This window comes from Sinocyclocheilus anshuiensis, unplaced genomic scaffold (assembly GCF_001515605.1).
Source record: "Sinocyclocheilus anshuiensis isolate Anshui unplaced genomic scaffold, SAMN03320099.WGS_v1.1 scaffold929, whole genome shotgun sequence".
NCBI classification, from domain to species: Eukaryota; Metazoa; Chordata; class Actinopteri; order Cypriniformes; family Cyprinidae; genus Sinocyclocheilus; species Sinocyclocheilus anshuiensis.
This window is the reverse complement of record NW_015557109.1, coordinates 55,111-64,869: the sequence shown is the minus strand read 5'-3', so window position 1 is coordinate 64,869 and position 9,759 is coordinate 55,111. Positions and strand designations below refer to the sequence as shown.

The following is a 9,759-nucleotide window of genomic DNA, read 5'->3' as shown; positions in this document are numbered from 1 at the left end:
CACACACACACACACACACAAACACACACACACACACACACACTTTCAGCATGGTACATTCATGCATTCAGCACACACTTTCATCCCAACAGACTCAAGGCTTCTCACTAGCTGATTTCCAGTCCAGAGCCTCATTTACATTATCGCTGGAGATGCAGATGGATCATTTACAGTCAAACACTTACATTCTGTCTGTGCGACCCGTGCTCGTGATCAGTGAGCTTCTGAAGAACTCAGCCGATCCAAACAGTTCAAGTCAACAGAGGCAACAGTACATGAGTGTGTGTGAGCAGTTGTTTTACTGGGTGAGTGTGTGAAGTGAAGCATACAGCAAACACACATCACACACACACACACACACACTCAATGACATCCTGATTCAGTTCATGATGACAGGGAACGTTTGCTCCTGTTCTTATTTCACCAGCTTCACGTGAGCAAGCTCAGAAGCAGTTGTTTACTCTGTGACACCGTTTGATTTTCCACACCAATCCAGCTGTTTAAATCAGCTAGTGCAACACCACCCTTACCCTGCATTTACAGAACAGATTTTCCTGAGAATAAAATCCATGGTGTTATTGATGCTAGCGCCACGCTCTAGCGTTGAAGCAGCTTCCAGCAGATGAGACAGATGTGTGAAGTTTCCATGAAGCTACAAAGACACATGAAACGTGAGTTCCCACTGCAGGCCTGACGATTAGAAGATTGTGACCAGTACCTTTAGTTTGGTCAGCGTGTGCATGTCTGCGATGAAGTCCAGCAGCTCGCTCAGATACTGCCGCAAGCACTCCATCGCTGCTGTGGTGCACTGAGGGGACAGAACAGCTGTGACGTCTACAGTCAACACTAACGAGCAGACACATCAGTACTGCAGCAGACGAGTCTCACCCCGGGCAGAGCGGAGATCATGTGCTTCTGGAGGATGGTGGACTCGGCCAGCCTGGTCCCGATGTCTGTGCACACAAACTGAGACGACAGACGAGACGATATCAATCTCTCAGACGGATCCTGAGCGGTCTAATTCATCATCCCTCAACTACACACCAGTCTTTGATTGTTTTTACATTAAATGTGACCAGTCACAGAAGCTGTCTGACATATCAGTAGTACTAGCAATAGAAAACTAGTTATGCATCCACGTGTGTTTGCTCCACCCTCCCTTATTGTGAGACGCAGATTCACAGATGCATTACCTGCACCAGCAGCAGCAGGTTCGTATCAGGAATCGATGACTTGAACTTCAGAGCCTGAAGCAACTCCAGAACAACCACACGAGACATGTAGAACTTGTCCCTCTCCTGCATGGAAGAGGAGGAAAGCAGATTATTTCTCCTGTACGACCGCTCGTTTTGCTGCTTGATATTGTAAGTGTCTTGCCATATTATTTTAGTGTATTATCTTAATTATGAACACACTGATTTTACAAACAGTTTACTGCACTTTGTAATTCTTCTGGTTATGTCCCTAATGAAGCAGAAGTCTTGCCCATAAGTTTACTTCTGTGTTTAAGAAGAAGGCCATTTTCAAAGATGTGCATGTTTGTTACAAGATACAGACACACTCCTGCGTGCTGTAATCTCTGGTTTGACAATCTGACGATATCTAGATCCTCTATCAACAGCCAAACTCCATAAAACATGATCTTGTGTTTAAGTATTTCTGACGGCACGCAAAAACGAACATGTGTAATCCGATTCATTCATGCATTTTTTAAAGTTTTGCTAAAATGTTTTAGTTTGGTAAACCCTCTGCTCTACGAAACACATTATTACATATTAAACACATTAAAACAATGTTTTGTCTTCTATTTTACCAAACAAAGCATTGCTTCACAACATGTAGACATAATTTCTTAAGGAAAAGGATAAAAAGAGTAATATGAACGTTTGAAGTGTTCTCTTTCCTCCTGATGATGCTTATGAAATTATCATTAATTTAGTGAATATTCTTTCAGCATTTAGCAAACTGGGTTAATAAATGTCATTTTTTAAAAACAAGAAACTAAAATCTTGGCAGCAACATGCAGAGGGCAGAAACCCATGCCAGGTGTTCTGATTCTCTCTGCTGGAATAAACACGGATGTACAGAGCTGTTCACCTTGCTGAAGGTTTTGTAGCATAAACCGCAGAGCTCTACGAGATACGAGAGACTGAACACACCGTACTGGAGAACGAAACTCAGGAGTTTGGAGAAGGGCTCCAGCAGACTCTGTCAGAAAGACACCAGACAAGCAGTGCACTTCATCAGCCCCAGCAGAACATTTAAAACAGCACACTTCTGATATTCTCATTATCCCATTATTCATGTCATAAGATATTTTCATATCATCTGAAGGGAAATTAAATGACCAGCAGAGCCGAAGAAATGAATGAACTTACTCTTGTTGCATTTGTTACAGGAATTTTCAGCAAGCAAATGATAATTCTCAGACTCGAGTCCAGCGGACACTTCAGAAAAGAGAAGAAACAGGAGGAACTCTTAAGAGGAGAATACTGCGAGCATTTATTCTGATTCCTCTGGCGTTACAGAGCACAGAAAGGCTGAACTGGTACCTTGAGCGGCAGAACAGCAGGTAGTTTGGTTAGAAATGTGTGGAACTGGTTCGAGATGGTTGTCCACAGGTTGCTGGGTGAGTCCATGGGAAGCGTCTCCATGAAGGTGGCGATGTTGTCCAGACAGTGCAGAATAGTGCCTCCTGCTGGCAGAGTCTTCTTATTGTTCAGACCCTACCACCACACCATCAGCTTTACTACACGCACCGCATGTGTGCTTTATAGTGACCACAGCCACAAACTCACGGTTACAGCTTCTACACATACTATTAGCATAAAGCAGAGGGTCAGAATTACCAAGTAAACCTTTATTATACTGCACATATTGTAGTAGTTCAACAAGCTGCTTCTGGAAACTATTCAGGAATAGTTGATGCAACAATTACAATTTCCTTAAAAAGTGCTCATCCCCAGGCATGTCAAGATATAGAGGAGTTTGTTTCTTCATGTGAACAGATTTGGAGAAATTTAGCATTGAGATATTTTTAACTTCAAATTGTTATTTCCGGCTAAAATATGAGTCCATAATAACGTTTCCTCAGTGAAAAAGTGCATCTGCTGTTGTCTCTCACATCAAAATCCAGCCACATATTAGTTTAGAGCTGTTTAAACGCTGCTTGATCTGTGCAGATTTCTCTCCTGATTCAGACCAGAACACTTTTTCACTGGAGGAAGAGTTATTATGGATTATGGACTCGGATTTTAGTTAAAAACGTCTTAATGCTGGATTTGTCTCAGCTTTTGTCTTCTCCAGATGTTAACTGATGGACTGGAGTGCTGTGGATTACTTGTGGATTATTGTGATGTTTTTATCAGCTGTTTGGACTCTCATTCTGACGGCACCCATTCACTGCAGAGCATCCATTGCTGAGACACTGATGCAGTGCTACATTTCTACAAACCTGATGAAGAAACAAACTCATCCTGATCTCGGATGATCTTAGGGTGAGCACATTTTCAGCAAATGTTCATTTTTAAGTGAACTATTCCTTACAGCAATAATTGTTCAAAAACATGAAATCCTCCTGTAAGATTTGACATTTAGGGCAGCACAAAAGGTCAAATACTTTAAATAAAGCTTTCCACACTTCACTGTCACAAGAGTGTCCTCTGCTGGAAGACACATGTCAGAGCATCGTGACCTGCTTGTTTCAGAGACAGGTGTGTCAGTAGTGCGGCTGATGAACAGACGTACCTCCAGGAGCTGACTGAGCGCTGCCACCGAGCTCAGCTCATTGAAATCAATCAGAGACAGGGCCAGCGTCCTCAGGAAGCTTCCATCTGAAAGAGAACAGAGCCGGTGAAGTGTTTGTGCTGTGTGTGTGTGTGCGACTGTGCTCTGAGGTGCTTCTCCAGACCTTTAATGTTGCTCTGGAACAGTTGTGGTAGGATGCCGTTGGGTGCGAGCTGATGGAGAACGCAGCGGAGGAACTGCTTGGCTACACCAGCCACATTCCCAGGAATCAGCACGCTGCACACACGGGACAATAACACTCAGACTTACACAACTCAAAGTGTGCATTACACAAGCGTAAACGCAGAACTCACCTTTCAGCTTGACCTGTGAAATTGGAGCTAGAGGCCAACCTGCAGAATAAAAGCAACGAAGTGAAAGAAAGCCATAGTGATTATACTGCTGTAGTGTGTTGAAGAGAGCTGTACCTGCCCACAGACTGCATGATCTCCAGCAGCAGCGGAGCGGCCAGATCAGGACTCAGATGGATGAACATGGACAGAACCACCACAGCCAGAGCCAGAGTCTCCTCATCATACTCCTCCAGCACAGCCCCGCAGTCACGACACCTGATCAGTTCACACAGAGCTGTGATCTTCTGCACTTCTTCACACTGAAACACTGACGGTCAGACCCACCTGTCGGCCATCGTAGTGGGCTGCTCGTCGCTGAAGTCTTCTGGCGCGGGAACGAACATGCTGACGGTGCTGGGGGCCGACAGCAGACTGGTCTTCACTGGACCTGCAGAGAAAAACACAAAGCATCTTGAGGCACAAACTCAAGTACTGCACGATACAATGGGGAAAAATGTGCTTTTCACTACACACACACACACACACACACACACACACACTCACACACACACACACACATAGGGTCAAAGGCATAAAGAGCTAAAGTAGTATGCTCTGAATAATATCTAAGTTAATATTAGTTCAAAATAATCAATCACTTCAGCAAAGTTTGTACTGTTTTTTTTGTTTTGATAAATAAACATTTATTTTTGTTCAACAAATATACTGTCATTAAAATATGTTCATTTTAAAAATACAGAAACGAAATTATTTTTAAAAAGTAAAGATTCTGAAAGCATTGAAGCACATCCCATAATAAATTAATATAGCTTTACAGTAGTAACAATAAATGTGATCTTTTAGTATATGATATGACTAATAAATATGATGGTTTCATTATAAATATGGTGATTATCTCTAAGATGCACATTATATTTAGCATCTGAATATAACCATGTCATGTCAATAAATGGAAAAGTCAGTCAGCTATTTATTATCATACTAATTATTGTGCCTTTAGCACCAACAGCATACTTTTACATATTCTTCTGTAATTGAAAAACTGCTGATTTGGTTACCTTGAACAAAACTGAAAAACATCTTTGCCTTGAAATATATTCAATAATTTTATAAATTCTAATTGGCTAAACATTAAATATTAGATCAAATAAACGCAGAATCAACTTTGCATTGCTGTCCATGATTTCCACCTGCACAGTCAAACGTGGTTATTAACAGTGCTGAGGTGGATTTATAGAATAAAGTGAAAAGTGCAGCTTTAGCCCCGCTGAGCCCCAGCATCACACCGGAGGGCTGGGTAATGTATGATCAGAGAGCGAGGAAAGAGCTAATAAATGCTGAAGACTGACCCGTGTCCCAGGTGTTGATGTTCTGTGGTGCGCTGGACTGATGCTCCAGCTGCCGCTTCATTAACTGACTCATCGTCACTGCACCCAGCGAGCCTCGCTTCACCTGACGATACTGAGCTGAGGACAGAGAAAACACCTCAGCAGGCTCTCAGAGACCAGCACTGTTCACACTAGAGCTCAATGCACAGATGAATATGAGCATTAATGTGTAGATGATTTACTGGACACTGAGGAGCGATGGCTGGTTTCAGGAACGGTGGCCTCCAGGGCCGGAGCGGAGGCCGATTCTCTGGGCTTCTCCAGGCTCGACAGAGATTTGGCATCTGTACAACAACACAGGCGACTGAACTCAGTGTGTAACCACTGCATAACATTAGAACATTTGTTAAAGTTAATGCAATTCTCCTGCATCATTGTTAGGACAATAATTAGTAGGTTGAATGTACTTTAATTGTCATCTGCATGACCTACATTAATGTCTTTAAACCATGAAAGTTTGTCTCACTGTTAACCTGCTGAAGGTCTTGCTATTGAAATGAATTTATACTGTAAGCAGTCTGTTTACACCTTAAACATTATGCTAGCTATAAATAACTTTGCAACTACATGTCAACTAAGTAAGATGTTAGGTGTGGATTAAATGTTTTTTAATGCACGATGTATAAATTGTTACCAGAGATTTATTATGAAATACTAACCAACAAAGGCATACTGTGAAACACATTGTAAATAAAGTATTCTATTAGTGAAAACACAGGAAGAAGACGCACAAAGCTGAAGGATGCTAATAAAGCAGGCTGACAGACCTGACTCTGCGGCCGGTTCTTTCATTTTGTCTACAGTGTTGAACGAGATGTCCAGATACTCCCTCTGGATGGCGCTGACGGCGATCTTCCTCTCTTTGCGCTGGCGTGGCACGATCTGGATCCTGAATTCAGCTTCATCGCTCTCATCGTCAGGTTTGTGGTCGCTGTCTCTCTCATCCGTCTCGTCGTTGTCCTCGTCTCCTGCTCCCTCCACGTTTAACGGATTCAGCGACTCGAGCTCGTCCGCAGGAATCTGGAGCACGACGGACCTGCTGGAGGGGCTCGTTCCGCCGCTATCCTCGGGCTGCGCGCAGGAATCATCCAGGGATGCGTTGGGCATGTGCGAGGTCTTTCTGAAGAGATCCCGTTTCTGTTTGAGGGTCATGGTGGCCTCCTGAGGAGCCGCAGGGGGCTGGAGCGTCTGGCTCTCGGGGCTGACCTGCAGGAGCACTCCGCCAGGGAGCTTGAGCGCCTCAAACAGGTCCTCGTTGCTCTCCACGATGCGCAGAGGAGGCAGCGGCTCGAACACCAGCGAGTCACTGTCGGAGAGTGAGAGAATGGAGTGCTTCTCGGGGATGGAGGTGCAGTCGGAGGACAGGTCTATGAGGTCCGGATCGTCCTTGTCAAGCGCAGGGGTGGCCAGCGGTGAGTCCAGACCGACGGGTTTATCTTCAAACGTCTCCATACAGCTTAGACGCACCTCGGGTATGATGGGCCGGATGCTGTCGTTCTGAGCGACGGAGCCTCTTCGGTCGGTGACGGAGTGGCCATTGGAGGAGTGTTTCCCGTGGTGCTGAGCTCTGTGCTGCTGTCGGCCGATAGAGGAGGAGGAGGAGGGCTCCTGCAGGTCGCAGCGCTCGATGCAGGACTTGCGTCGGTGCTCGTCCAGGTTGAAGAGGATGGAGTCGGTGTTGCTGATGTCCAGAGACTTCTGCTTGTGCATGGCTTGCAGCCTCTTCTTCTTGCTGTTGCTGTCCTCTCGGCCCGAGTACAGCAGCGTGTCCTGCAGCGCGCCGCTCTCCCTGTACTCGGCCAGCTCGATCTCACCTGTGCAGAACACAAGAGCAGGAGGTTAGGCGAGGAAAGCTTGGCAAGCGCACACTAGGTGTGTGCTATATACATCGTCTGCGATAATATCGTAATTGTTGTTTTGTGCGTTCTTTCACTGCATGATTCAGTCTATTACAATACATTTAGAATGATCACAAAATTCAAGACATGGGGGCAGAAAATTTACATATTTATACCACTTCATATAGGCTAGTTAATCAATTTCACACAAAGATTGCCGTTTTTTTCTCCAAAAATTACCATAATTACAAATGTGATATTGATTTTTTACAACAGTTCAATAAACAAGAAGTTAATTTAGACTAACGTTTTAGACACCATATTGCCTGTTTTTGCTTTATTTCACCAACAAAAATAATTCCAAACACAGCCACCACAGCACTGTTCTGCGTCTCTGAGCAACATAACAGTGTTTCGTTCCGTTTAAATGATTCGGATCAGTCGCAATGACTCACTTATTAACAGTGACTTGCTGCCACCTACTGGCGGTTTTACATTCAAAGTATTTCACATTCAAAGTATCTTTTTATTATTTAAATAATTTCAAATATCAGTATTCAATGTTTCATGTTTAATATATCAAAACATTATTTCTGCATTTGTAGCTGCAGGTTAAATGCATTCATGTCCTGCACTAAACAGTGTGTAAACACATCTAAACGCCTCTTCAGACGCAGCTTCTGTGTTTCCTCTGCATTGCAAAGATGAATTTTGTTGATACTGATTTTATTTGCTTGGTAACAGCCCAAAAGTCTTATTCTAATTCACTGATTAAATGTAAGAATTTGACATGAAAGATAACGCACACTTTTAGAAAAATGGCTTTATAAAGGATTAATTTCTATCAGTGTGAACTGACCACCACAAGAATATCAAAAACTTAAGAAGTCAGTTTAAGATACCAGCACAATAACACACTCAGCAAAATATCGTCGATAAAATCCCAGAAAGTATGGAGATATAATTTTTTGTCAGTATCGCAGGATATCCACACGGACACGCACTTCTCTGAGCGTTGAGCTCCACAGGCTGATATTTGACGGACTTGCTGCCTCCGATCCTCTTCAGACGGGCGAAGAAGGTCTGCGACTCCTTACTGCTCGCTCCCGTCGGAGTATCGTGGATGTCCGACTCGTCAAATACGCTGTCCTCCTCTACACAGGGAAACACAGGGCATTAAGCGACAGCACATCACTAACCGTTCCCGTGATGCCGAGCGCGATCTGTACCTTTCTCCTTCTCGCTGTAGCGGCTGGTGTTGGAGTTGTCGCTGTACAGCGGGCCTGTGGACACGTGCGACCTGCAGCTGTGGTACTGAGCGTTCAGCGTGTTGATGGTGATGTGGATCAGATGGAGCACCACCTCTTTACTCATGTCCATCTCTCTGTATGGATACTGAAACACAGCACGACACAGTGAAGAAGATGCCAAGATCCCTGAATATCTGATTAAGAAGACTACAGTTACTTGCAATGAGACTGTCTGTGGAACAAAAATGAACCACAACTTTTCTACTGAAGTGCAACACTGAACCAGTGTTTTTAGATGCTTTTAGAGGAATGAGATTCATGTTCTTTGTGCTATTCTTTTCACAAGAGAGATCACTGTTTGCTTTCAAGTAGAAGAGAAACTACTTTAGTAATAATAAATAGAAATCCACTGAAGAAAATTCCTGCTCCAATGATAGATTTATCTCTCTTCCAATAACTATTACTACATTGAACTCTAATGTGTGGTTTATTTACACTTGATGTATAGTCAGTGGCATAACTAGGATTGTACACGTCCCAGTGCAAAAACACTTGAAAACATGAAAACATGTTTTTAGTTTTCATAGCTTTGACCTGGACATCTTTTCACTAATACAATCCCTAAATGAATTTCTTAAAGCTGCAGTCCGTAACTTTTGGCGCTCTAGCGGTTATTAAACAGAGCTGTGTGCGTCTTGCATAAGAACATTGCAGCCGGAGCTACTTCTCTCTGTTTATGTCTCTGATGAATCCCGCAGGTACTGGGCTACTCCGCAGCGGTTCCACCAGAACCAGTCTGAAACAGTCCGAATATACACACTTATTATAGGTGTACCGTAGTGATTCAGGACAAGCCAAAAACATGGTTTGGACAATGGATTCATGGTGTATTCACACATAACAAAAAAGTTATGGACTGCAGCTTTAAAATAAAAGTGGTCAGTCTGTTTATTTATTCTGAAATTTCCCATTCGGTTTACAAAGCAGCATGCGGGATCTTGATAGGTTGAGTTTCAGTTGTTTTCCTTTTTTCTGTTTTTGTTCATTGTTATTACAGAAAAGGGGAATTTGCTAATGCTTCTATTGCACTTGCACATTTCACATTCCCAATAAATATATCTATTTAAAAAAGAGCTATATTTGGGATAAACGAATTCCCACTAACCCAAATATTAAGCTCAGT

General features: G+C 43.3%; 1 protein-coding gene across 1 annotated transcript in view; it reads right to left on the bottom strand.

The window, feature by feature from the left end:
• The window catches only part of LOC107677680 (protein unc-79 homolog), a 41,341-nt gene that overhangs the window by 2,338 nt on the left and 29,244 nt on the right, over positions 1-9,759 (bottom strand). The window contains exons 28-41 of the mRNA XM_016472681.1: positions 6,256-7,302; positions 5,671-5,772; positions 5,450-5,566; positions 4,425-4,527; positions 4,215-4,355; positions 4,101-4,139; positions 3,911-4,023; positions 3,748-3,833; positions 2,553-2,726; positions 2,379-2,447; positions 2,098-2,208; positions 1,194-1,298; positions 889-966; positions 719-808 (exon numbers count right to left, since the gene is read on the bottom strand). Coding sequence (XP_016328167.1) covers positions 719-808; positions 889-966; positions 1,194-1,298; positions 2,098-2,208; positions 2,379-2,447; positions 2,553-2,726; positions 3,748-3,833; positions 3,911-4,023; positions 4,101-4,139; positions 4,215-4,355; positions 4,425-4,527; positions 5,450-5,566; positions 5,671-5,772; positions 6,256-7,302 — 2,375 coding nt within the window. The remainder of the gene's footprint in view (positions 1-718; positions 809-888; positions 967-1,193; positions 1,299-2,097; positions 2,209-2,378; positions 2,448-2,552; positions 2,727-3,747; positions 3,834-3,910; positions 4,024-4,100; positions 4,140-4,214; positions 4,356-4,424; positions 4,528-5,449; positions 5,567-5,670; positions 5,773-6,255; positions 7,303-9,759) is intronic.